Source organism: Pelodiscus sinensis, chromosome 1 (assembly GCF_052426305.1).
Source record: "Pelodiscus sinensis isolate ZL-2025 chromosome 1, ASM5242630v1, whole genome shotgun sequence".
In the NCBI taxonomy this organism is placed as follows: domain Eukaryota; kingdom Metazoa; phylum Chordata; order Testudines; family Trionychidae; genus Pelodiscus; species Pelodiscus sinensis.
Genome location: NC_143052.1, coordinates 214607477 through 214635128, shown reverse-complemented (window position 1 = coordinate 214635128; position 27652 = coordinate 214607477). Strand labels below are relative to the sequence as shown.

The 27652-nt window shown below is 43.2% G+C and overlaps 1 protein-coding gene across 7 annotated transcripts in view; it reads right to left on the bottom strand.

Annotated features, from left to right (window-relative positions):
• The window catches only part of SCML2 (Scm polycomb group protein like 2), a 139882-nt gene that overhangs the window by 70992 nt on the left and 41238 nt on the right, over nt 1-27652 (bottom strand). For 3 of the 7 annotated variants that reach the window (XM_075913888.2, XM_075913895.2, XM_075913919.2), the window contains 2 exons: nt 19130-19200; nt 4868-5102 (listed from right to left, as the gene is read on the bottom strand). In XM_075913888.2, coding sequence (XP_075770003.2) covers nt 4868-5102; nt 19130-19200 — 306 coding nt within the window. Of the gene's footprint in view, nt 1-4867; nt 5103-19129; nt 19201-27652 lie in introns of those variants that run through there. The other 4 variants (XM_006113370.4, XM_075913938.2, XM_025179885.3 and 1 more) reach the window with 4 other exon arrangements.

The window sequence follows — 27652 nt, the reverse complement described above, 5'->3', positions numbered from 1 at the left end:
CAATTAAAAGTCAAGAAATCCTTAATCAAAAGAACAAAATACCACTATCACTTAGGGAGTCAAACAAAGGAAGTAAAAATTGTCATTTAAATAATACATTTGGAAAGAAATACATATGCTGGAGTTGTGTTCAGTGGTTTATATTTATGGTAGTTACTAGAATTTTTGTTATTTTTCTGTAATATACACAGATCAGAGATAGAAAAAAACTACTGTGCTACAAGGGAAAAATATTGTGCGATTAATTATTAGTAAACGCTGATCACTTTTAAGTAGATGCTTAGTTTTATCATCAAGTATGATTACTTAGACCAAGTGAGAATGTTTTCCTACTTCTTTCTATTTTGACCAAACAAGTTTATTTACATTCCCTCTGTTATACTTTGGGAATACATGTTAGTGTGATATTAAAGATTTTAACAGCATAAATATAAGATAACTGAATTACCCATGAGTGAAGTCAGTATTGAATTATGCAGATTATGTCTAACAAGTGTTGATAATTTTATACCATATCCTGATATGTACCACGTTTAACTACGATAATAGTTTTAGGAGGTATAGTTTTAGGGGACATTCTGCATTTTGGTGTTGGGGAAATGGAAAGAAAATATTCTCTTGTCGATTGGTTTTATAAAAAGGCAGATGTTTAAATCTGCTTAGGGGTTTGGAAAGTCCAAATACAATCTTTATCCAATTATATTCAGCAGATAACCTTACAAAGTAAAATACACCCCACACTAAGTATATTTCACCAGAGCACATATGATCAGTATTGGAAATGCCACAGTAAAGTCAGTATCACAGAAAAAAGTTTACTTTTGGAAGTGTGGTTATGGTTTAAAACTGGGTAGGTAAACAAAACGATTTGTTTATATTCAACATGGGGTTTTTTTTAATAAAGCTATTTTGAATATTTGAAATAAGCAAGCAATATCAAAGCCTAAAATTATAATTAATTATATCACGTAATTTAGTTTCAATGTAAGTAACATTAGTACATACCTGCTGTCAAGTTTTAAAGAAAGTCAAACCAGTGAACTGCTACAAGATACCAGTCACCTGGAACCAGAGTCTGTTGAGTGTTAAACCAGTATTTGATGATAGAGTAGATCCCTGCAATTCAATCAGGACCCAACTACAAATATCATGTTTGGGTTGGGTCAAATAACAACCTCAGAGGCTCACGTTTGAAGACTTTCTCTTGCCCATGTGGCTGGCATAGTGGTAGCCGTATGCCCTGCTCCTGCCGGCTGCCTCTGCTTCTCTAAATAGTATTCACAGCTAAGCAAGTGTGCTGACACACTGCAGCACCTCTCTCTCCACAGAACACACACAGTGGTGCAGGAAGCAGAAGGATTGGGGCACGTAGCTGCCACCACTATGCCAACCTCATGGGAAGGAGATGGCAGCACCTCAGGTTTGGAAGGAAGGTCAGGATCAGCTTGGAAAATGACTCAGCACTCCTGGGCTTAGATAGGGTGGATTTGGGTCTGCGCCAGAGCAGGCCTCTAATACAGAAAGAGTGATCTGGATTCTATTCTGATTCATGCACCATCACCACTATCAAGTGAGATCTGAATACAGATCCTGGTGGCAACATAAAGAACACAGCTTCGCTTTTCAAAGCAAGGATGAGCAATCCTTAAGGAAATCTATTTTTCCTCATAAAACTAGCAAGTGTGATTTAAAATGACATTGTCAACGCAAGTGTAGTATTTTTAAGAAAAGCTTAAGAAGTGTCTCTTGTAGTTTTTTTAAATTTTGCCCAAAGTGATTTTGTGTCACAAACACACAAAAATACCAGCCTATGGATGGGCGTAGGTACAAGCAGAATAGAAAATGAGCACTCTCCTCTGCTGCTGAGAGAAACTGCTACTGCTATTAATCACGACCCGACAGAGATGAACAGGAACCACTACCTTGCTTCCTCTTATATTACACAACAGGTCATGACTGCTCTAGAAGAGTTTCGCAGGGAACGCTTTTACGGATATAGTAACACACTCCTAGTGCAGACACAGCTTGTACTGTGATGAAAGATTTCTGCCTCAGTTGCCCAATCTTACTTCATTCTAAATTGAAGATCTGCAGAAAAACTACGGAATGGTTTTAAATTTTGTCGAAATTGTAGAATGCTTAATTTAATCTAAAAAGAGTGGCAATATTGTTGGAACTCTTTATCGTGCTTAAAACAGTAATTAGTTACAGAAATAAGGCTTCAGTTACATAAAAATTAAATAATGGTTTAAAATTAGGGAATTCAGTAATGATGGTTATACAATGATGAAATATAGTGGGAAATTCCACCCTGCAGCTCACGGGGTCCACTGCATCTGACGTTAGAGTTTTACTCTTTGTGATGTAAAGGTAAATTCCACTTACTGTGGAGAATGACTCAGCAAAACCCCATAGAAACCAATGGAGGTTCTGGTGAGAAGTAGGTAGGGTTCATCCAAAGGCTGCCCAGAAAACCCCATAAGAATGCACTGAGCCCATAGGAGTGAATATGGCTTGGTCACATAGAAAGATGTGTGATGGAGGTGACTAAGTGATGATGCCACAGCTCAACTGCAAGCTGCTTGGTTGTAATAAATTATGTGATGAACCTGAACAGTACAGAAGAGTCACAGTCAGCAAGCTAAAGCTCTGAAGGGATAGGAACCAGCAAGAGAGCAGAACACTTCTTAACCCCTTTAAGAAGATACCTGCACAAGACAAGACAACTAGAAACTCTACAGTGGAAGAGCTGTCTGAAGATCTGCCGTAGTAACAGCACCAGCTCAAACAAGGCTTCAAGAGGGCCTTGACAACAGCCATTCCTGGTGCCCTGCCCAGCAGCAGTGCCCATTAGGCTTCCATAACAGGGAAAGTTAGCTAGCTTCTAGTTAGCGGCTTTCCCTTGGAAAGTCCATAGGGCATGCGTAACATGGGGATAGGCAAAAATTGAAGAAAAAAGGTATAAATTAACTTTTAAAAAGGTGTTAATTAAAAAGGCAATTGGTTTCAAATCATCCCATAACAATATGGGTCTGCAAAATTGCACCACAGTAGAACCTCAGAATTACAGACATCTTGGAAACGGAGGTAGATCGTAACATTGAAATGTCCATAACTTTGAAAAAAATATTATGGTTGTTCTTTCAAAAGTTTACAACTTAACACTGTCTTGATGTAGCTTTGAAACATTATTGTGAAGAAAAAAAATGCTGCTTTCCCTTTTTTGTAGTTTAATACAATACTATGTAGTCAGTTTGAAAAAAATATAGGTCCTTCTGTCTCCTCTCTCATCCAAGAGCTAGGGCTTGTCTTCATTATGCAGAAGATCAACACTGTCAGACTCAATCTTTCAGAGTTCAATTTAGCGGGTCTAGTGAAAATCAAATTTAGAGGGCACCCTCATCAGTGCTGGTACTCCTGTTCCCTGCAAGGAGTAAGGGAAGCATCCTGCTGTGGATAAGGTTGCCAGGTGTCCAGTATTCACCCGGGCAGTCTGGTATTTTCGCCTCCTGTTGGGTAAAAAAATTCAGAAAATACCGAACACCTAAGATGTCCAGTATTTTCTGATTTTTTTCCCCAGCCAGGAGGCGAAAATACTGGGCACCTGGCAACCCTACAAACACTCAGTGCCCCATCTCCCCCCCACCGATCCTTCCCCCGGCCCCCAACACCCCCAGCCCCCTGACCCCATGCTTACCTGGTTCCGCAAGGCTGCCAGCACAAAATGGCTGCCGGCAAAAAGACCAAGGGGAAGCAATGACTTCCCTTGGTCTTAGTGCTCAACCGCTCCCCTATTCCTATCCCTGCACTCACTCTTAAAGGGGACATGCTGTTTTAATTTTTTTTTTTGCTCAACGCCTTTGGTCCCCTCTCCCCTTTTTGGAGGGTGGGGAGGCGCGGGTGTTCGGTATTTTTGTTTCAACCATCTGGCAACCCTAGCTGTACAGACTGCACAGAAACTTGAACTAAGGTACACTGACTCCGGCTACATATTCAACATAGTTAGAATTGCGTATTCTTCCCCTATGTAGACCTGGCCTGAGAAAAGAGTGAATGAACATGCAGAGTGCATTAAAAACAAAATGAACCATCACTTCAGTCCCCTACTCTTAAATTAGCTAGGAATGTAGAGGAACAAAGCAGCAAAACCTAAGCTGTTACTCCTTCGAGTTTTATGGGAGGAGGAATTTAGGACCGTGAAGTGGCAAGAACATAATTTAGATGCATTTCACTTTGCTTAGAAAAATTAAATTCCTGTGGAAATAATTGAGTGTGTCAGTTTTTAGAATTACCAACATATTAAAAAGTGTCTCCCTTTTGCAATACATGTGATATAATAGAGACCCAAATTTGGGAGTTACATGCAAGTTGTAAGGCAAATGGTTTCAGGAAGCATTTTCGGACTCTTCTCCACAATTGAAAGTATACTGGAGCCCCAGGGACAGCAATTTAATGCCACAGTTCTATATACATTATGGCATGAAGGAGAATAAATTAAGTAGATTAATTTAATATTAATGTTTAACACATCAAGCAATCACTGAAAAGCCCATCGAAGTCTGTCCCTCCTCATTATAAGAGGGGGGGATTCTGGGAAGAGAGAAAATTTTTTGGATAGAACTCATGCTCAAATTCTAATTCTTTTAATCCATTCCTAGACACAATAATGCACAAAGTGGTACCCAGCTCATTTAAACTTTTTATTAGCTTTTTTACTTAGCATTTTTTTCTTCCGCTGTTAACATTTCCCTGAACCATTATTTCATGCAGCAGTACTTGCCCAGGAAACAAAATAACTCTAACCATAGGAAAGCAGTCGTTTGTGGACCAAATGTCATGTCATTAATTCAGAAACACTGTTCCTTACCGAGTGGTGGCTGGAGCATCCCCCCTTTCTTTTCACAGGTCCCAATTGGCTGTATGTCAGAGGAATCCACAAGCCTCCAAAAGTCATTTTTGTTGTCACTTCCATCAAGCCGCAACCTTAATCTGGCACCAGTGATTCCAATTACTGTAGCTATACACACTGAGGTAACATTGCGTGGGTCGTGGGCTTCCAGTTTCATACCAACTTTGAAATCATTGCTAGGAGGGATCCTAGACTAAAGGAGGGCGTGGTGGGGGAAAAAAAAGAAATTTTTTCTTGTTTTTGTCTCCGAGCTTGGAAAAAAAGTAGCAGCGCTATTTAGACAGATTTCATGAAAAGTGCTGCTAACTTTTATTGGACAGTTATAAACACATTACTCATATTGATCAAGACATATACTTACCAGTTTATGAATTTTCAGTAGTGAAAAATGACTAGGTGAGTACAAACAATTGGCTAGCTAGAACTGCTTTTTAGCAACACCCGAGCAGGAGGCTTGGTTTCCATGTACTAGAGACCACAGAGTTCAAAGCCTCTCTCCCCTGAACTGTAAAATCCTCAGGTTTTTTAAAACCCTGGAAGTGTTTTACCAGCCCATTGATTTCTGTTGGCTTAATGGCGAATTCTCAAGTAGTATAATGAATCTTCTAGCAGTTCAAATGTTGTTTTTCTTTCCTGTACTGAAGGCTCAGAAGTAAGGAGCAAGCGGAAGACTCCCTAGCAGTTAGGAGAGCAATTGGTGAAACGTGGGTCACAGAGACATGGGGCTTGGTTTGGCCATCGCGTGGTGGTTGGAGGTTGCTGGAATACTCTTTGGAGGCCATGTCGTGCTCTAGTAGTTGGTGCACAACTTAAGAACGGCACTGCCAGACTCCACAAGAGGACAATGATTATACTGATAATGGTGGAAGATATTACAGTAAACTTCCAATAATCCAGCACCTATGGGACCCAGGGGGTGCTGGATTATTGGATATGCCGGAGTACCGGAAGGGGGACTATGAGGGTCTTGGGGGAGGGGTGTGGCGGGGAACTGTGCAGCGTGGGCAGCACTCCAGCTGTTCTGCCCCCAGCTTTCCCAAGTCCACCGCTGCTGAAACTGACCAGTGGAGGACTTGGAGAAACTGAGGGCAGAGCAGCTGGGGTGCTGCCGGGTTGGTCCCGCAGTGCTGCTCAGATGAGGGGCGACGCTGCGGGACCAGCCCAGCAGCACTCTCCTGCTCTGCCCCCGGCTTCCTCAAGTCCGCCGCTGCTGAAACTGACCAGCATCGGACTTGGGGAAGCTGGGGGCAGAGCAGCTCCAATTGTCCGGCTGGCCAGAGCACTTCCGGGTTCCAGCTGGTGGACTACTGGATATGCTGGAACAATGGATGCCGAACAACTGGAGTTTTACTGTACAATGATTTACCAGAATTACAACTAATTATAACCAATGGTGTTTCAAAAAAGCATTGCAAATTAGACAATTTCAATGTACCCACTTTTTAAAACTAAGGTGGCAACTACTTTAGAGGCTTGGTATTACTTCTACATCAATATGATGAATTCACAGCCATCAGAACAAGAATTGATGAGGAGGAGACCAAGGATCATTTGGTGAAAGTGAGAATACAATAGGGAAAGAAAAATAAAAATTACCATTAGGTCAAAGCTAACTATCTGATATGATGTTATAGCAGAAGATATATTACGGTTTATGGCATGAAGAAAGCTACATACATAAACACAATTTTCTGCTACATTATTGTTATTTGTATTACACCAGTGCCTTGAGCAATGGTTATCAACCTTTCCAGACTACTATACCCCTTTCAGGAGTCTGATTTGTCTTGCGCATCCCCAAGCTTCACCTCACTTAAAAACTGCTTACTTATATTGTTAGGTCTGATTTTGTAAGTGTCACAGCACACTTTTACTGAAAATTGATTACTTTTTTTTTTACCATATATTTCCAAAATAAACCCATTTGAATATGCATTTACATTTCAGTATACAATATGTACAGCAGTATAAATAAGTCATCTGTATGAAATTTTAGTTTGGACTGACTTTGCTAGTGCTTTTTATGTTACCTGTTGTAAAACTAAGCAAATACTTAGATGAGTTGATGTACCCCAGGAAGACCTCTGTATACTTCTGGGGTTAAATGCACCCCTGGTTGAAAACCACTGGCCTAGAGAACTTAAGCAACATCATGGCACCACTATGCTAGGCACTGTGTAAACAGTAAAAGACAGTCCCTCTCTCAAAGAACTTACATCTAAATAGATACCCCCCATTTACAGATGGGAAATGCAAAGAGAGAAGCTGATTTAACTGGGGCCATATAGGAAGTCTGTGGCAATGTTGAGATCTAAATCTAGGTGTTCTAGATCCTAGTCCAGTAACTTCCCTTCAGAGTTGAATGAACACACATACACAGACACACACAAACCCACATGCTGAAGTTGTCACTGGATGCAAAGATGCCAGTGCCATCCCTATTAGCATCCATTACTTTGTGGACTTAAGACATCTGCATCATCACTTCTGTTTTGGTAACTGGCCTTTGATGCTGGCCCAGTGTTTAGCATACCATAAATTAGGAAGAAAAGGATTTTAAGAAAGTGCTATATCAAGTGGGCAAAAACAATTGATGTACGACAACCGTACAGCACTAAATAAGGCTTTTTAAAATCTAGTAGCTTTCCACTGAAGATCTGAATCAATCAGATCCAAAACTGTGAGGAAGAAAGAAGACTAGAGAAACTTATATTCATGCCCAACAAAACATATATCAATTTAATCTATTTAAAATAGACAGATGTCAGTCAATGGTAGGAACAGTGTCTGTCCAGCCTGGCAGGAAAGTGTGATGCAGGACTTACTAGGATAACAAATGGGTTTGTTTTTCTTGTCTCGTTGGCCTTTCTGAAATTTTAAAAATATTGAAAGCTTGGGTTTCTGTTGTTGTGAGTACAGATGCACGGTATGAGACAGACCCCAGATCAACAGCAGGAGCCCTGACGGAGCCATCAGAGCTCTGCACAGTAAAAAGACGAGAGATTCAGAGGGTGAAGGCCTCTCATCTGTCAATGTAGCATTCAGACAGCAGGATGTCTGAGAGGGGAGCCCAGGCATATTACATTTAAAGGGCAATTCAATGTCAGCATATTGCTTGTCAAGCTGTGCGAGACCATTTAAACTGAAAAGTTAGTTTCTTAAAGGGAAATTCGTTTGAATCTTAATACTTGGAGGGGTATTACATTAAAAAGCTAATCATACATAATATTTATTATTGGAAGACTTACCCAGCATTGCTCGGGTTCTACAGAGCAGGGGGCTGGTGGTGTGGGGGAATGCAGAAATCAGGGCAGAGGTTGGGGAGCTCAGGGAGGTAGTACGGGGTGCAGGCTTAGGGTAGGGGGCCTAGGAGATGTGAGGGGAGTCAGAACAGGGGGGCTGCAGGATTCAGGGTAAGGGTTGGAGGGCTCAGGGCAGAGGTCTGGGAGGTCTGGCAGGGGCCTTACAGGGCTGCCTGCAGTGGTGAGGATTGCACTGCAGCTGCTGGCCCTCTGACTGCTCCTGGAGGGGGTGTGAGGGGCTTGCTCAGCCATCAGCTCCTTGTGGGGAGGCAGTGCTGCATATCTGCAGGAATGCTCCTTGGAGGGGGCCAGGACAACAGTGCTCCTTGGAAGGGGGTGCTGCGCAATCTGACTCTGGCAGTGCTCTCTGGGGGCAAGGGAGGCAGGGAGATGTTGGTCCTGGAGGAGGGAAGGGACAGGGCTGCACTGGCCAGCCCTGGCCTCCAGACTGTCTAGAAAGGAGGGGAGAAAGCCAGGGCTCTGGCCTGCAACTTCTTGCGAGACGGAGGGGAGGGCTCTACTGCCTGGCCCCAGTCTGTGGCTCCTCTCGGACAGCAGGGCTCCCCTACCCCCATCTGGCACTGTGGCCTGTCCGAGACAGAACATCAGAAATGGCTGCCCGTCGCAGGGAGCCATAGCCTGTAATACCTCTGAGGCTGGTATAGGGGGCTCTGTCTGTGAGGTGGAGTGTTTTCCAAATAAGGGCATGTAAATTAATAATCTTCCCCTGCTCGCTCCACCCATTGCAGTGAAAGATCAGCCAATGGGCTGACTTGTGCTCAGGCCTGCTACTCCACCCACTGCAGCAAAAACCAACCTATGGGGTGATAAGTTCACAGGCAATAAAACAGGCAGGCAGCCCCTCTCTCACTGGGGATTCGCATCGAGTGAACGCCTGGCCTGATCACCCAGACACCTTGCACCCCCCGCTCTCGAGTCTTACTGAGCGTACTCCGAGTTGGTCGACCCGAGTGGAGACAGTTTATGAGCGTGTGACCGGTACTTGTGTTCCTGCTGTCTCCAGAACTGGTATATCCCCCCCCCCGCCATCATCCCTATCCTAATTGATTTTTTAGTTGTCCTTATTGCTTGTCAAGTGACAGTGGCTAAAAAGTTACTAAGTTAGTTTATAAATAGTTGTGGTTTAGGTTTTTTTACTGTTTCCTTGTATAAAGTTGTGTAAATAATCAGCCCTATGGACAATACCAGTGTTAATTCAACTGTTCCTAACCCCTGGGCAGTTATTGGAAATTATTGTGATTTAGAAAAGCCTCAGGGAATTGTTTGTGTTGTCTGGCAATCTGTTTAATTTTTGTTCTGATGATTGTCTGGCGCCATCAAAATAAAATCAGTTTGTGATTTTTGAAACCCCCAGTTGTGGTCTCATCCTTTCCGGCATCCCTTCGAACCTCGTGTATTACGGGGACTGACATGGCCGAGGGAGAGGGGTTTAGAGCTGGGGGGCCACTTACACAAGCAGGTGGCCAGCAACATGCAGAGCCCCTGGTCCCAGCTGGCCACTCTTCCTGGTCCAGCTGAACCCCTAAGGTCACTATAGCACAGCTGTCCCCTGTGCTCATTGTACCCAGTGGTCATTCGACAGTACAACTATCCCTCCTATCAGCCCCCTTCCTTTGCATGTGATGGAAAACAATGGAATTCCACACATATCCCAATGTCCTGGTACAACCAAACCCAGACCTTATTTTAAGTTAGGAGAAAAAGAAGCTGCATACCAAATTTGGGTGGTCCTAACTCTTACTGTTTAGGAGGAGTTCTTAGCAAACAGACTCATGGACAGACACACACACAAACTCTCTAAGAGTAGAGTAGAGCAGAGCAGAGCAGAGCAGAGAGTGTATGAAGCTAACTGATATCAGACCTCCATTGCTCTATGTGCTGCATAAACAATATATGGGAAGAGCCCCTGTCCCAAAGAGCTTTCAATCTAAACAAACAGGACGAAGTAAGAGAAAAGGACAGATTTCAGATGAATAATAAATAAATAAATAAATTAAATTAAATTAAATTAAATTAAATAATGCTAAAATAAATTTAACCATTGCTTCTGTAGAGCATTGGCTTACAAATATCTTTAAAGCCTATTTTACTGGTTTCTCACTTATTTGTGCATTTTTTTATTCTAGCCGAATTCTACAGTTCTGTATATTCAATTGCAAACGAACAAAAACAAAACAAAAAAACCCCTTAGTTAATTCAGAATTTAGGTTTCTTGGTGGTATGTCACCCCTTGCACAACGAGCTGAGCAAATTCAAACATCTGAAACTCAGGAAATAGTTTTAGATTGCCCATTGCTCTCTTTCAGAAATGCCCTAATATGCCCCATTAATACACTTTTCTTTACAGTCATCTCCACAGTTGCTGAAATGTACAATTCTGTCACCTCCTTTTGCAAACCATTCCTTCTCATCCATTGGATTCCATCTAACATTATTAAAGGACAAAAAATAGGTGCGGGGAGAGACATTTGGCCCACGTCTCCCTCCCTCTGTTGCCCAGGGTTATGCATGAAGTACGGCTGTTTTCAGCTTCACGCCTGAAGGGGCAGAACTTCCCCAGATATTGGCTCTCTTGGTGGGCTGGGCAGGGACCTCAAACATTCATAAAGGAGTGAGCTCCCACCTGAACCCAGCTCACACAAGAGAGAATAGGAGAAGGCCCAACACTTGCAGATGGGCATGGGCCTCCCGATCCTGGCACGTACACAGAGGTCATAAGAGGGACTCAAGACACTGTCAGTGGGGCAAAGCCCATCAGATATGGAAACACACACTGAGGGGGTGCATGAGACACTGGCAGTTGACATTGCCTCTAGTCTCCCTAAGTCTTCTTAACAGTCACTCCCCCTTCCCAGTTTCCCATGCCACCGTCTTCCCTATCCCCCATGCCTACCTTAACTGAGTCCCCAAGTTCTCTCCATTCCCCTACCAGCAGATCCCCAGTTATCCCCTCCTCTTTGCTGCAGCCTTAGACCCTTCCCCCTCATTCTTCAATTCTTCTGTGCTTTAATAACCAGCCACTCCCGGGATGAATTCATATATCCGTTTTTCCCCAACAGCTCTGATTACAATCTCTCCAAAATAAAGCTGCCACCCATCATTCTCAAACTGTAGCAGTCTCCAGCCACTCATTCCAAAACTCTTTGTTTTATGTGGGGCTTGTGCTTAATTTATCCATAAATTACATTAATTAAAGAATGAGTTCACAGTCATCAATCTCAACCAGATCCATGATTCATCCGGTCATTACTTCCTCTCAGTTTAACAGTACAAGACAGCAGCAGGAAACTGCTTTTTGTTTTAGTTTGGGGTGTTTTGGGGAAGGAGCACTGTGACTCAGGAGCCTATTGGTTAAATGACCCAAAATTTGGCTCACTAACACTATCCTGCACCTCTACATGAGGAAAACCAAATTTTAAACCAATACACATAGCTAGCTAGATTTTAGAGCACTTACAAAAATTAAGATAGTGAAGACCAAAGCAGATTGTGAAGAGCTTCAAACAGATCTCATAAAACTAAGATTGGGCAACAAAATGGTAAATGAAATTTAATGATGATAAATGTAAAATAATGCACATTGGAAAAAATAATCCCAACTATATATACACAGTATGAAGGGGATTAATTTAGCTAGAACTACTCAGGGAGACCTTGGAGTCATTGTGAATAGTTCTCTGAAAACATCCAACGTGCAGCAGCAGTCAAAAAAGAAAACAATGTTAGGAATAATTAAAAAAGGGATAGAGAATAAGACTCAGAAGATCTTATTGCCTCTATTTAAACCATGGTATGCCTACATCTTGAATACCACATACAGATGTGGTCACCTCATCTCAAAAAAAGATATATTGGCATTGGAAAAAGTTCAGAAAAGGGCCACAAAAATTATTAGGGATTTGGAGCTGGTCCCATATGAAGAGAGATTAAAAAGACTGGGACTTACTTTTCATTTTAGAAAAGAGGAGACTAAGGGGGGATATGATAGAGGTCTATGAAATCATGACTGGTGTGGAAAAAGTGAATAAGAAAAACTTATTTACTGGTTCCCACAACATAAGAACTAGAGGTCACCAAATGAAATTAATAGGTAGCCGGTTTAAAACAAACAAAAGGAAGTTCTCCATGCAGAGCACAGTCAACCTGTGGAACTCCTTGCCAGAGGAGGTTGTGAAGACCAGGACTTTAACAGGGTTCAAGAAAGGACTAGATAAATTCACAGATGTTAGATCCATCAATGGCTGTTAGCCAGGATGGGTAGAAATGGTGTCCCACGCCTGTCAGAGGCTGGGAATGGATGATGGGAGAGGGATTGCTTGAAGATTCCCTGTTCTTTTCACTCCCTCTGGGGCATCTGGCTTTTGCCACTGTTGGAAGACAGGATATTGGGATAGATGGACCTTTGGTCTGATCCAGTATGGCCATTCTTATGTAAGTTCTAAAGCAAATAAAATGGCTTCTGTTTTGGCACAGGTCCATCGTAATTTTTTTCGTAAATACCATTCTCTGGTTGAGTTCCCAAAAGATATAGTGGATGTCACATGCTTTATCTTTGACAAAACTCCACAGACTGAGCCATCTTGACTGTCACCACATCAACAGTTTGATCTCTAGTTCTGCACATAAAAACACCAAAATTTCAACTATCTAGAAATCTTCTCAAAAATTGCAATTTCAGGACGCATATCTTCAAAAGCACTGTCCCAAATGACCATCTTCAGGTATACCAAATTTCAAAAGAATCCAAGCATGTCAACTTTAGAAGACTTAGAAAAGTTGACCTTCAAACAGAAATCATCATGCCACCTTAACAACAGAAGCCCTATTGTGTCACTATCTATTATATATTTGAGAAAATTTGTGCATCCATCCATCTGTATTAAATTGCAGCAAGGGAGGTTTTGGTTGGAAATTAAGAAAAACTTCCTGGCTGTCAGGGTAGTTAAGCACTGGAATAAATTGTCTAGGGAGTTTGTCGAATCTCCATCATTGGAGATATCTAAGAGCAGGTTAGATAAACATCTATCAGGAATGGTCTAGATCAGTGGTTTTCAAACTTTTTTTCTCATGACCCAGTTGAAGAAAACTGTTAATGCCCTTGACCCAACATCATTTGACTAGAGTATGGGCTCTGGGGTGGGGCTGAGGACGAGTGCTTTGGGATGTAGGAGGGGACTCTGGCTTGGGGGTGGTGGTGGTGAGAGCTGGGACAGGAGGGACTTACCTTGAGCAGCTCCCCGTCAGTGGTGCAGCAGGGGTGCTAAGGCAGGCTTCCTGTCTCTCCTGGCACTTCAGAGTATGCTGTGCCCCAGAAGCAGCCAGCAACAGGTTCCCAGCCAATGGAAGTGCAAAGCTACTCCCACACGCAAGCACGCACACACCCAAGAGCCAGGCCTGCTGTTGGCTGCTTCTGGAACACAGTGCAGTTTTTGGTGCCAGGACAGACAGCCTGCCTTAGCACCCTCACTGGTCATCTGATCCCCATGCAGCAAAGAGACACTGGGTCTGACATTCATTGACCCAGTAATGAGTCATGACCTGTAGTTTGAAAATCACTGATCTAGATAATGCTTGGTCCTGCTGTGACAGAAAGGGACTGGACTCGATGACTTCTCAAGATCCCATCCAGTTCTGGTATTCTACGATTCTGTGCTTTTGAAAGTACTATTCTGCATTTGGACACCATTGTTCAGTTCCCATTGCTGTAAAATGGGAATACTACTTGCCTGCCTTCTGTAGGAAATTATAAGGATTAGATTGAGCTCTATGGGGCAGGAACTGGGCCCTTCTTACGGTTAGCAGTCTGAGGGACTTTGCTGATTAAGGACTTTGGATGCTACCGTAGCAGTCAGCTGTTGAGATGCCTGCTGGTGATAGCTAAAGGGTACTCACTTAATGGATGGGATATTGGTCAAGTACATGTTGATATCTGGGTTGGCCACCAGCTCCCTCTGAGCTCCTGGCAGACTTTGCAGCACAGCATAGACACATAACCACTAATGGATGTGACAACTCAGGACCAGAAGGGACTGTCCCTGGCCTCTTCCCAGGAAGAGGTGAAAGTGCTCCCCAATTCTATGAGGACAAACAGGCTCCAGAAGACCCACTTAACTGCTCTGAGTCCCCCACCCTTTTTCAGCTCCTCCTTCCTCAGCTGCTTCTTCCACCTTCACTGCCCCCTCTCTCAGGACTCTGCCCCATAGTCTCACCTCTTCCTGGAAATAGATCCCCCTGAACCCAAATGCTGCTCATCTCCTTCCCACCACCACAATGGGGAACCTCTGTGTTCACACTTCTTTTCCATGCCACCACCTGTGGGGCCTCTATGTTTCACCACTCTCACTCCAGGGTACCCTATGCTCCTCTCATTAGTATTGTACTTCCCCTGTGCCCCAACAAATATACCCTTTGCTCCCACCATCTCCCCTGGGAACCCTGTGCTCCCCACCACACCCACCCACACACCTTACCTGACCTCTTCTTTGTCTGAGCCATACCCAAAGGCCCTGCTCACTGTCCTGCTACTGTTGGTTAGGAGGGTTGTCACTCCCTATAGTCAGCTACTGACTGATGGAGACAGATGAGGTGGTATTCTGGTGGGGGTAAGCTAGCACAATGGTGGAAACTGACCAGGAGAACTCTCGACCCCGGAGGAGGAGAGCTGTCTGCACGGCACTGCGGCTAAGAGCTCTGCTTGGGACTGGGGTGTACACTATGAGCAGACTTCCAATAAGAAACTCGAGGGACGGCAAAGATACTGCCCCACTCTCCGTAAGTGGTATCCCTGCCTGTATTGCTTAAGTGTGCATCTATACAACCCTGTCATAGTAGCGTGTACTATTTTGGAATATCTAAATAACTCTGTTCCCAATATGGAAGTTTAACAGAAACTCTTCCAGACACAGCTGTTAAGATTGTGTAGTGATCGTGTTTGTTCATTTAGTATCAACCAATACGCACTCCATCAGCCCCACAGAAATCCAATGCCATCAGGTCCTACAAAATAGTTAACTGAATTTTGTTTATGTCTATAAGCACAGATTTGGTCCTGTGAGCAAAGCAAAGGTTTGGGAATTTGGCTGGCTCACTTTGCAAAAATGTTGTTTACATTTGGACCAAATAATTTTCTTTGAAAACATGTGTAATTAGACTATAGGTTATCTAATATACACTGAGGGTCAAATAATGTTTTTGTATCCATGGTAATATAAAAGGCTGAAGGCTCAGGTTTCTACTGAGTTAACTGAGAATTGGAATAGTCCCCAGGGAAGGGTTTGGCAATGCAAAAAACCCTATCCTTTATTAAAATGAAATTATATATGGGGGGGGGGTGTCTCTTGTGGCAAAAATCAAAGTAGGCAGTGGTCATGCTGGGTTTTGAAAAGTCTAGAGAGTGTTTTAGATACTGGGTACTAAATAACCATACTTTTGAAACTGGTCAGATGTCCATGTTTTGCTAAATGCTATTTCAGTCACTTAGACTTAAGTGCCTCCAAAAACTAAGCCGGTACAGAGTTAAGGTGACTTGTGCGGTTCCAGAATGTGGAGAGCTACTAAACCTCTAAGACCCAGGAAATAAAAAGTAAAGGAACTTTGATTTATGTGGATATTTCTCTCTCTATCCCACTCTACTGTGCACTGTTTCATTACCATCCTCATTTGTTCCCATCGCTCCTGCCATAGTCCACTAGCTACGCAGATGAACTACCACTGCTCCAATTCCAACTTTCTCTCCATCATCACTGTTGCTCTATGCCTCCACAGACATACTTCAATGCTTGAGACCTGCGGCTTCACATTCCTGCTGCTCTGAGACCTCTCACCACCACACCAGTTCTATTCTCTGCCTTGCCTCTCCTGCAAAGCTTGAAGGGAAAGTGGCAAACTCTATGAAGTGTGTGTACTAGCTGAAGGCAGGAAAAGGAAGACTTCAGATTTTCTGTCTAAAATCGGAACCTAGTGTAGGGAGAATGGGCTCTGCACTCCCACCTGTCTCATAGAAATGGCCATTCCTCTTAATGAGATCTTCTGGTTTGGAAGACCCCATGGAGATAAATAGGACCTGAAATAGCAGCTTTCAGATATGTGAACAGCTCAACTTCAGTAGGTGTGCTCAAATGCCCCAGTCTCCATGCTCTACCCTCTCAATGTTGCTTGTAGGCGTATGCTATTCATGAAGCATTCCTGTTTTCAGGTGCTCATGCTGATCTAAGCACGGTGTATGCAAATTCTTCTTCTGAGTGCTCCAGTGTAGGTGTGCTTGTGTCCCTGAGCTACTGATTGAAGAACTTTGGTATCAGTGTTCGTTAGGCTCACAGTGAGCGTATGTGGGCTCACTCCCCTCAGTTCCTGCTGAACTGCCCCTGACTAAAAACAGAGCTACTCGCTGCCCATTAGGGATCATGCTCTATTTGCTTTTATATGGTTTCGTAGTAGATTATAGTTGCTCTTTGCCCTCTTATTTTATCACCAAAAATAAACACAAAACAAGCTTTATTTTCCCACTTTTCCCCCTGCATGGAAGCAATCTGAGTTTGCTGAAAATCAGAGGAAGTGAGCAGCAGAAAAGTTCCTTCTAAAAAATGTGTTCTGATTTGAGGGAAAGGGAAGCTGACTTCATAGGGTGACTGGCCCGTCAAAGGCTAATGTAACCAACTTCACTCGTGACACTTATTTTCTTCATTGGGGGAAGTGAGCCTAAGTCACATGACAGGCAGGTTGTGTACCTAAATTAAGGCCTTCTCATGCAGAGATTAAAACAGAAGCCTTCAGACAGCCAAGAGATACTATAAAGCAGGAAAAGAAGTTGGCAACTAGTGAGCTAGGGAAGCTGGTTTGAGCCATGGCAATGCTACTGGAAGATGGGTTCCGGAATCCTTAACCAGACATTAGAGTTTGTTCTTGAGAGGCCAAAGGATATTGTATCAAAGATTTAATATTTACGTTTAAAGTACCCTAGATTGTGAATACTTAGGAGAAGGAAGAGTGAAATGAGAATGGCATGACTGGGACATTAGTGGCCTCACAAGCTGGGCTTAAGCTGACAGATGAGCAAAAGCATCAAGACACCACTGAACTCCAAAAGAAATAAACATAGCAAAAACAGAATACAGGGTGTCCCCACTATAACTTGCCTCGGTATACACTCTTTCCACACTAAAGTATTTGATGCTTGTAGGAACTGATGCATTATAAGTCCTCCCATTCCTCACTCTTAAGGCATGCAAAACAACCCCCCAATTTGTGCAAATGGAAGTCAGCCGCAGGGGAAAATTTTTTCTACTTTAAGTTGTTTCGCTGTAAGTTGTTTTTTGGAACATAGCTTGGATTTATAGCAAGGACGACCTGTACACCAAAACCTGTATTCTTTCATTGGAAATATTTGCTTACTTCCTAGAAACATTTCTGAAACATCTACATTGAAAGGATGGATTACGGATGTCAAATCACATCTCAATTGGTGAACCAATTAATGTGATGTGTAATCAGCTAACCGATTAAAGAGGGCACAGCCGGAGGGGGTGGATGTGCCTTGGCTGGAGCTGCTTCCTCCCCAACCCTGCCGCAGGCATGGGCCCCTCCAGTTCAGCTGGAGCAGCCCCCGCCTGATGCATGCCCGGGTCTGCTGTGAACAAGGACTGCTCTGGACAACTGGAGCAGTCCCTGTCTGCAGAAGACCTCACCAGTTAACCTTTCACATCCCTAGAATCTATGAGTTTTATACAATACTAGAACTGGAAGGGACCTCTAGAGGTCATCAAGTCTAGTCCCCTGCATTCATAGAAGAACCAAGCACCATCTAGATCATTCCTGAGGAGCGTTTATTTAACCTGCTCTTAAATATCGCCAGTGATGAAGATTGCACAATTTTCCTGGGCAACTTATTCCAGTCATTAACCACCCCATTAGGAAGTTTTTCCTAATGTCCAACCTACACCTCCTTTGCTGCAACTTAAACCCATTAGTTCTTGTCTTGTCAATGTTTTAAAATTAACTTTTCCCCAACAAGAAGTGCAAGAGATAACTTCAGGATATGTTTGATTGATTCCCTTTTATGACATTTCAACATGAGTTTCATTTCCAAAATACAAGATTGGCATGACTCTTTCCAGTGATCAGAACAGGTACACCTATGTGCTATTGCAATATTTAACAGAAACATGTAGAGAAAAAATCTCAAACTTCCTGTAATACAGTTGTAATTACATTTTTTAGAGAAAATTCTCAATGGTACACATACATGCCAAATGGATTTCACAGTTTTTTTAAAAAAAGTATATTGTTTGCTGTGTTCTTATACCAACTCTTGTTACTTCTGCTGGGGGAAAAGCAGCAGCAGCCACAGTGTTATTTGGTCCTGCTCAGAGGTTCAGTTCTGTATGGCTACTTCAGACTAATGCTGGAGACTCAGAGTGCTGTGAGCCAGCACAGTGCAATTGCAAGGTTCAAAAAATTAAGGGACAAGTGCTGAGTAAGTTCTAATATAGAAGGGGAAACAAGGAATTTCGGCAAAAGATAGCAAAAGGCACTACTCTGGTCCTGTGCCAAATTTCAAATTCTTGCTCTAAATCATAGAGAAGCATACTAAAGCCGTCGAAAAAGTTATAAAAATTTTAAACATTGACAAAAGCCCCTAATTTTCCACTAGCCTTGCTTTTGAAAGACATCTGCAATATTTATCATCAACCTCTCAAAGAAAATTTGACTTGAAGCAGAAACCAGAGCACAGAAAAACTAAGGTTTGGCAAAGTTATAAGCAAACGAGAAGAGGGAGTTACAAAAGGAAGCCTTTGGCACCCTTAATATAAGGCTTGCTATTGATCCTCTTTAAATACACATGCACACACAAACATGCACAGAATATACAATCAGATTTACATAAAAGAATGTAGTGTACCTGTCTGAAACAATGTGGAGGAGCAGCTAGTGATCCAGTCTCTTTCAAGTAATTATCCCAATTAAAGTGTTCTGGAAGAGATAAAAAGAAAAAGGCTAGACAACTCTTAAGAGAATGTATTGAACAATATTTTGGGGTTAAACACCTGTTTTGTGAACTCTAATTCTAGCCTTATTTTAAAATAAAGTTATAGAAAGCAAATTCTCCTTGTGCGAAAGACACCAGAGTGACAGCCTTTGAGAGACTTATAAAAACTCTGTTAATCCATAGGAAAGACACGCAACAGGCAGATTCAGTACATAGCTTCAACATATTTCCTGAGTAGGAGGAAGAATGGTTCAGTGGTTAGGATGCTAGGTTAAAGCAGGATACAATGTGCTACTCCACCAGAGATATCCTGTGTGACCTTGTGCAAACCTTAACCTTTGTGCCTCAGTTCCACATCTGTAAAATGAAAATAGAAGCATGTCTTATGTTGTGGAATAAGATAAATATAGATTGTGAGACAGTCATATACTACAGTAACAAGATCATGTAAACACCTTTAGTAGTATACACATCAAGAAGACTTGTGCAGAAGAGTCAACTATAACTAACTCACATCACGATGGGCATGGGTTTTAGTGCAATGTGCAAACATTACCCTGCATAGATCCACAACTAGAACTCATGAATTTCTGTCTCCTGTCCTACATTTGAACTAGAATAACCTGCCTTTCCAAACAAATATTTTGCCTTAACACTTAGCAACAGAATCAAATGATGTCTTATACATTACTTGTCTATGCAAATTCTTCACCTGTTTTTAGAAGACCGTCAAATGGATACAAATGTTAAGTTATAGCAATGTAATGGGGGTAAGACCTAAGGCCAGAAAGGCCATAGAGAAGTCTTTCAGGAGGCTAGAGAGGCACTGGAGGAACCAGTCAGAGACCAAGGAGGACTACAAAATGAGATGAAGGACTAGAGACAGTTCGGTTGCAGCCTGAAGGGAGAAGGTCAAGAGGGTTGGCTGGTAGAGCCAGGGACAGCTCAGAACTGTTCATGACACTATCTCCAGAAGGAGAAGCCCTGGAGACACCACTCTCCTACTGAGTGGGGAACGAGACTGAGGGGAAACAGACCGAGAGACTGGACTCAGAAGGACACTCAACAGAGGGTACCGGGATGGGCCCCTGTTGAAGGTAAAACCCCGGAAGGTGATTGAGGAATGTGACTCAGCCAGAGAGCTGAATAGCCAAAAGTCTTAAAGAGGCAGTGCAGGCAAAAACGCACCCTCAGTCAGATGAGGGGTATCCACGTGAGGTGAGTGCCACGCTGTTACAAAGTGGTACCAGAAGTGGGGACCCTTGGACTGGCCCTGCAGATAAGGGTCATGGAGAAGCTGCAGAGTGTGCTGCAGCAACAGCACCAGACAGCGGGACCTGGTGAATGGAAGGAGCTACAACAGTAACCACAAGAGAGTCCAGCCCCAGCCCAGCGTCATCATGAGAAGGATCTTTCAACCCCACCAAGAGAATACAAGTACTTTGAGAGACCATAGGTGGCGATGTTCAAAAGGGACCTTTACTGGAAGGCCTATGCAGCCCAACTCACCGAACAGCAGTGGGGACTATTGGGACTGCTACCGGAGTGGGTATGTGGATCTCAGGGGAGGCCAGGCACTAAGGCCTGGAGGCCAGTGCCTAGACTGTGGAACTGTTACACTTGTGGGCGAAGGGGCCACTTCAGGAGGGAGTGCCCCTACCAGGAGGGTGTATGGAGACTCCATCAGACAATAAATTGGGAGGAGACCACCAGTGAGGGTAACGGGGCCCCCCAAATATGCTGGGATTGTGGAAGCCTGGGCACATAAGGTGAGTGCCCCAATAGGACCTACGAGGCTCAGGCTAGCCCTGAGAAAAGGTCTAAGCCAAAGGTAGAACTTAAGAGGGTCATGGCCAGTAGAAGGCAAGGGAGGTATTTTTACTGCCACTTTGAGGGCCATATAAAGAGACATTGCCCCCGGAGAAAGGGCAGGGGGGTGCCAACAGGCCAGGCTGTCTGAAACTGCCCAGAGGGAAGGTGTAGTAAAGACTAGGACCCAAGGAGAAAGGGAAACTGAGGCAAGGGAGCCCCAGGTAGAAGAGGGAACCAACTTGGGAGCTAAGAGGCCATAGAGGGAACCCATCCAAAAGCCAAGAGGCCTATGGTGGGAACACAGACTTTTAAAGAAGAGATCAACCCAGGAGCAGAGTGGGCTACAGTGGGGACCCAGATGGTAAGGGGAACCCATGCGAAAGCTGGGAAAGCTACAGCAGAGACCCAGACAGGAACCTGAACTCAGCAGGAGACCCAAGGGATGCAGACAGAAGTCAAGATCCAGCAGACAGTGGGAACACAGGTTAAAGCAATCAGTGGGCTGATTAGCAAAGAAACCCAGACAGATTCACCCCAGTAGGAGGAGGGGAAAGAGAAGGTCAGAGTAAGAAACAAGACCCTAGGTCAAAAAGTGGAGTCATGCATGTAGGGCTTGTGAGCTCCCTCGACTTGCTGAGGAAATGCCACTCTCTCAGAGTGGGGAAACAGAGACAGACGTGGAGAAGAGACTGAGATGGGCCCGTTAGGTGTATACCCCAGAAAGGGTTTGAGTATCACACAGGAGTGTGACTCAGCCAGAGGGCTGGGTAGCCAAAAGGCTTTTAAAAAGAGGCAGTACAGGCAAAAGCACTTGGCCAGACAAGAGGTACTCACAGGAGAAGAGTGCTACCCCGTCAATCAATACTAATCATCATATGGCCAATGGTCCAAGTAAATGTGGCTTAAGTAGACATGTCACAAGACTAGATGAGAACTAAAACGGTACTAAAACAGGAAAGAGAAGCAACCATCATCTTTGTCCATCCCTCTTCACCAAGTATAAATGAACACAAATGGTGTAATGAGTCCATCTAGTGGCTGAACAAGTAATAGCTTTCATCATCTGCATGAAAAAATACCTTATGTTTTAGACTATAAAATCAAGTCAAATTGTCTTTTGGGAACTGGCATCCATAAAGTTGCTTGGCTACATTTATAACAAAACATTAAACACACAGCTCCATGTAAAGAACACACAAGAAAAATACCTAGAAAACAATCCTTTTCCTAAGCAATAAAACAAAACACACAAATGACTGAAAACTTTTCAGTGTTGCCCTGAAAGATACCAGTGATTTTCATCAATTACTATCTCATGGGAGAATATTCCAGAAGCACTAGCCTTTGATAGGATACGTCTTGCCTATCATACTCAAAATATTATCTCTAAGTCAGCATTTCCAAAATCATCTCAGTTGAAGTACCTGTAAATTAGTGGGATGACTTAACAGCAAAATGAGGCAGGTAAGAAAGGTCTTCTCCTGGGACTGTGTTTATGGTAAGTAATCAAAATAAGGAAACAAGCAGAAAATTACAAAGATAACTACAAAGGAACAGCATCTTCACCAACCATTGAGGGAGTCAGCAGTTTCATTCACTTGCAGATCATTTACCTTTCCTCATAGTCTGAAGTTTGTATTAGGTTTACTTCATTTGTTGATATAGATCAAAATTGAGGTAAATTAAAGCTGAATTCATTCACAACACTTAATGTTGTAAAATTTATGTCATGAAGAGATTATGAAAAAGACAGAAAGGTGAGATGTATGTCAATGGAAACTGTCAAATGAGAAAATAATACTCTTTAAAAAAGTAGAGCTATCAAGCAATTAAAAAATAATTGTGATTAATTGTATGATTTAAGAAATGATGAATTATGCTGTTTAATAGAATACCATTCATTTAAATATTTGTGGATGTTTTCTGTATTTTCAAATGCTTTATTTTAATTACTACACAGAAAGTGTACAGTGCTCACTTCAATATTTATAAATATTTCCAAAAGAAATAGTATGTCAGTTCACCTAATATAAGTACTGACGTGCAATCTCTTAATCATGAAAGTTGAACTTACAAATGTAAAATTATGTACAAAAATAATTGCACTTACAATAAAATAATGTACAAGTCTACAAGTCCACCCAATCCTACTTCTTGTTTAGCCAATCATTCAGACAAATAAGTCTGGTGACAATTTGCAGGAGATAATGCTGGTAATGTGGGTAAAACAGAACAAAAGGAACAAAATTCTCCTTGAAGGAATTCAGTCAGTAATTTAATTAAGACATTTTTAATAAGTACAATCAGCATGGAAGGATGCCCTCTGGAATGGTGACATACAAATGTTTAGCAAATCTGGTATGTAAATATCTTGCAATGCCAATACAAAACTTCCAAACAAATGTCTGTTCTGACTCTCAGGAGATACTGTAAGTAAAGTTGCCATCTTATATACCATATATGTAAATCAAACTCGTCTGTCTGAGCAATTGGCTGAACAAGAAGTAGGACGGAGTGGAGTTGTAGACGCACAAGTTGTACATTGTTTTGTTCCTGAGTGCAATAATGTAACAAACAAAAATCTACATTTGTAAGTTGCACTTTCATGATAAAGAGATGCATTATAGTACCTGTATTAAAGGAATTGAAAAACACGATTTGTTCATCATGTTTACATTGCAAATACTTGTAATCATAGGTGCTGGAACTAAGGTGCTGGAAATGCTACAGCACCTCCTGGTTTGATGCAGTTTCCATTATATACAGTGTTAACAGTTTGGTTTGATGGCTCTCAGCACTTTCACTACACAAATTATTCTAACACCCCTGTCATTAAAATAATATAAAGTAAACTTTGTATTCCGTGTTGTAACTCAAATCAATATATTTGAAAATGTAGAAAAACGTCTAAAATATTTATAACAATAATAGAATACCAACTGAAATTTAACAGTGTGATTAAAACTGCAATTAATTGCAATTAATTTTTAATCTCTTAAATGTGTTAATTGCATGATTTAACTATGATTAACCAATCAACAGCCCTACAAAAAACCTTTTCTATATCCAATGAAAGAGTTTTTATAATTTACAAATGATAACACTATTTACTGAACATATACAACAATCTGAGGCTCTACTATTAAAGAGAATATCAGGAATGGAGTCGGAATAAAACAGCAACCAATAGGAAAATTAGCTCAGCAAAAACAATTTAATTTTCAAATTTTTTCTTTTATAGTAACCCAATTTAAGAGACATGCAATTTTAGGCTGAATTACCAGAGAAAACAGGAAAACAAATTTATTGCACTAACCATTTAGCCAGTACCACTAATAGTATCCTTTCAAAGGTTTAGGCAGACTATTTTTTAGAACTGACAGCCATGTTGAAGTTTTTCGTCTTGTTTTATCTCAGGTATTGAACTATTTCCCATAGTCTGAACTAACTGTGAATACTAGTGCACTCTGCTTTGTCAGCAATGAAATAGTCTAACAAAATAGTTTAAGAATAATAATGAATACAGATTCAAAGAGCTAGTTTATATAAATTAAATTGACAGGTTTTTATATTTATTATTAATCCTGCCCACCCCTTTATAAAATCAAACATCCACAACATTCATCTTTGCACCAAAACTCAAGTGTTCTCTTTCACAAAGCTTTCCTCTACTTGGCTAATGTTTGACACATTGAGCCCCGTTATCTAAGCTCAGGCTCTCTCAGCCTAATTTTTCATAGGCCTATTCTGGATTTCTGGCACATGACTGTCCCTAAACTGATATCTAAGCTCTTTCTCATCAGCTGGCATAGGTCTTTTCAGTGCAGGAAGCTGTAAGCCTCCTTTTTTGGCACATTAGGATCTACAACTTCTCCCTCTGATGCTGTAGGAAGAAATTTCTGTCTCTTGGTTACTATCCCTTAACATCCCAAGCCCTCTCACTCAGAGGAGTATTCCTTCCTCATACACACTTAGGTTAGAAGTAAGGAATCCTCACATTTTACAAGTATGGATTTTATGTAGACATATCTATCTACTTTGGTGATGTGAAGAGCTCCTCACCCTTTGGCACAACACTGGCTGCTGGCAAAGAACACACAGGACTAGCTTAAATTGAAATATGCATTCAAAGCTATAAAAGTCTCTTTGGATTCAGACTCGATTTAGTAGGGCGTTGCTACAGATATGCAAGCAACCTTAATGAATGCTGAAACTTCACTCAGTCTCCCTACCAGTATGGCCTCTGCATGCTTGTTCTCCAAGTCTTCTCTACTTCACAAAGCTGGGAGACTCATGCTTTTAAATATTCTGCTCTTCTGTCTTCAGACCGCTCTCTCCTTGACAATCCTGGGCTTTAGTTCTATTTTTACATGGTGAGGCAATTGCATCATATATTCTTGCAAATGCAGGAGTCAATATGGGAAATATTTCCCTTCCCTTACAGAATATCCTCAGCCCTCCCTCTTCCAAAAAAATCCCCCTTCATCATTTTACTGGAGCCCTTTTTCTCATCACAAGTTTTGCCATACTCTTTCTACCCTCCTTCAGTCCTCTCACACTCTTCATTCCTCCTACACACATCTCCATGATTCCCCTACTCTCCAATTTCCCATCTTAACCAATGAATCTCCCGCAGTCCTGCTACTGTACAAGACCAAGGGGCAGCCAGGATAGAGGTCCCCTGCATTCTAAAACCCATCTATTCAGCTGGCACTAAGAGTGACTGCTTTCTCTCTTCTCTTAAAACAAGGAACAATGGTTTTCATTCATAAATCTCAAAGAATTTTTCATTGTAGGGTGTTACTATCCTAGTGTTATAGATGGGGAAATGGAGGTGCAGAGAGGTGTAACTTGCCCAGAAGCATACAGCTGTTCTGTGACAAATTATGAGAGTCAGTCTCTGCTGTAAGTCCAGTTCCCTTTGACCACTCTGCCTCCTGTATGTGTTACCTTTGCAGCACTCCAGAGTGCTCAGTAGCAGTTGAGTAGTTAGAATATGGCATGAGCTAAGTTCCGTCTAAGGTGCGTGCCGACACGGGCATGCAATAAGAATTCTACTCCCACCTGCCTCCTCAGCAGAGCTGCGCAGCAGCACTCACATTCTTTGAATGTGAAAAGCAATGCGCTGCTAGTGGTGGGCTTAGTGGGTGAGTGGAAAGCCAGGGCTGTATGGTGGCTACCCAGCTACTCCCTGGGTGGGGCCGCATGGAAGCCACCCACCATGCGGCCCCACCCGAGGAGCAGCTGGGTAGCCATCATGCAGCCCTGGCCTCCCACTTTCCCACCAAGCACCCTTGGCCCAAACGGCAACCAGAGCAGGCCACGTGGAGACTGCAGGAGCTGGAGCTGGGGGTGCGGTGCAGTTGTTTCTGGGGATGAGGCCACGGTACTAAAAATAGCACTGCAGCTCCAGCCCCAAGAGCAGCTACACCACGGCCCTGGCTCCAGCTCTGGAAACCACCCACCATGTGGCCCCACCCCGGGAGCAGCCAAGTAGCCACCAGGGCTGGAGCTGAGGCCAGGGCCACATAGTGGCTGCCCAGTTGCTCCCGGTGTAGGTCATGTGGTGGTTGACTTCCAGAGTTGGAGCCAGGACCGTGATGCAGCTGCTCCTGAGGTCGGAGCTGGGACTGGAACTGGGTTTGTGGTGCAGCTGCTCCTGGGGCTCCCTGCATACCTGTTCTACCTTTTCTCCTCCCTCACTACTCTCTGGCTCTCCTAGCCTCCTGCCCCTTCAGTTCCTGGCTTCTCCACCTCCAGGATCCCCACACTCTGCTAACCCTGGGCACTGGCAGCAGTTTACCTCTGCTCCAGGTTGAGATTTGCAGCTAGCCTCACAGAGAGCAGCCTAGGACAGCCCCTGCCCTGCACACAGATTGCCCCGGGAGCAGTGCTCCCTGGGAAGGCAGATCTCTTCTCCTCATCAAAGGAGAGCAGGGCTTGGGCTCCCAGCAAGGGGAGGCCAGGCTGAGGATCTCTGCACTAGGAGAGTCTCTCAGAGATCAGCACCACTGGTGAGTGCCAGTGGCACACATCCAAACAAGTGCACATGACCTCAATACTGGCTCACAAGACAAAAGTCACTCCACTCATGGATGGGAAATCTTAGAGGGAACACTGCTCAGGTATGTCTACACTACAACGTTAATTCGAACTAACTTAGTTCGAATTAGTTAATTCGAACTAAGCTAATTCAAACTAACGCGTCTAGAACTAAAAACTAGTTCGAATTAGCGTTTTGCTAATTCGAACTAGCAAGTCCACATTGAGTGGACCCTGAACAGGGCTTAAGGATGGCCGGAAGCAGTGCCGGCAGGGCATCAGAGGAGGACTTAGAGCGTGGAGATGCTGTCTCAGGCTAGCCGAGGGCTGTGCTTAAAGGGTCCCGACTCCCACCCCGGACAGACAGTTCTAAGGGGTGCCCCGCTTGCAAAGCAGTCCTGGCTTGGATTGCCAGAGTACCCACACTGGGCACATCACACCACTCGGCCATCAGCCCGGCTGCACTTGCCGCAGGCTGCCATCTGGGGAGAGGGGGCAATGGGGTGCTGCAGGAGAGCTTCCACCCCCAGAAGCCCGCAGAGCCAGCCCAGTCCTCCCCATCGGGGGCTCGTACCCCATTCC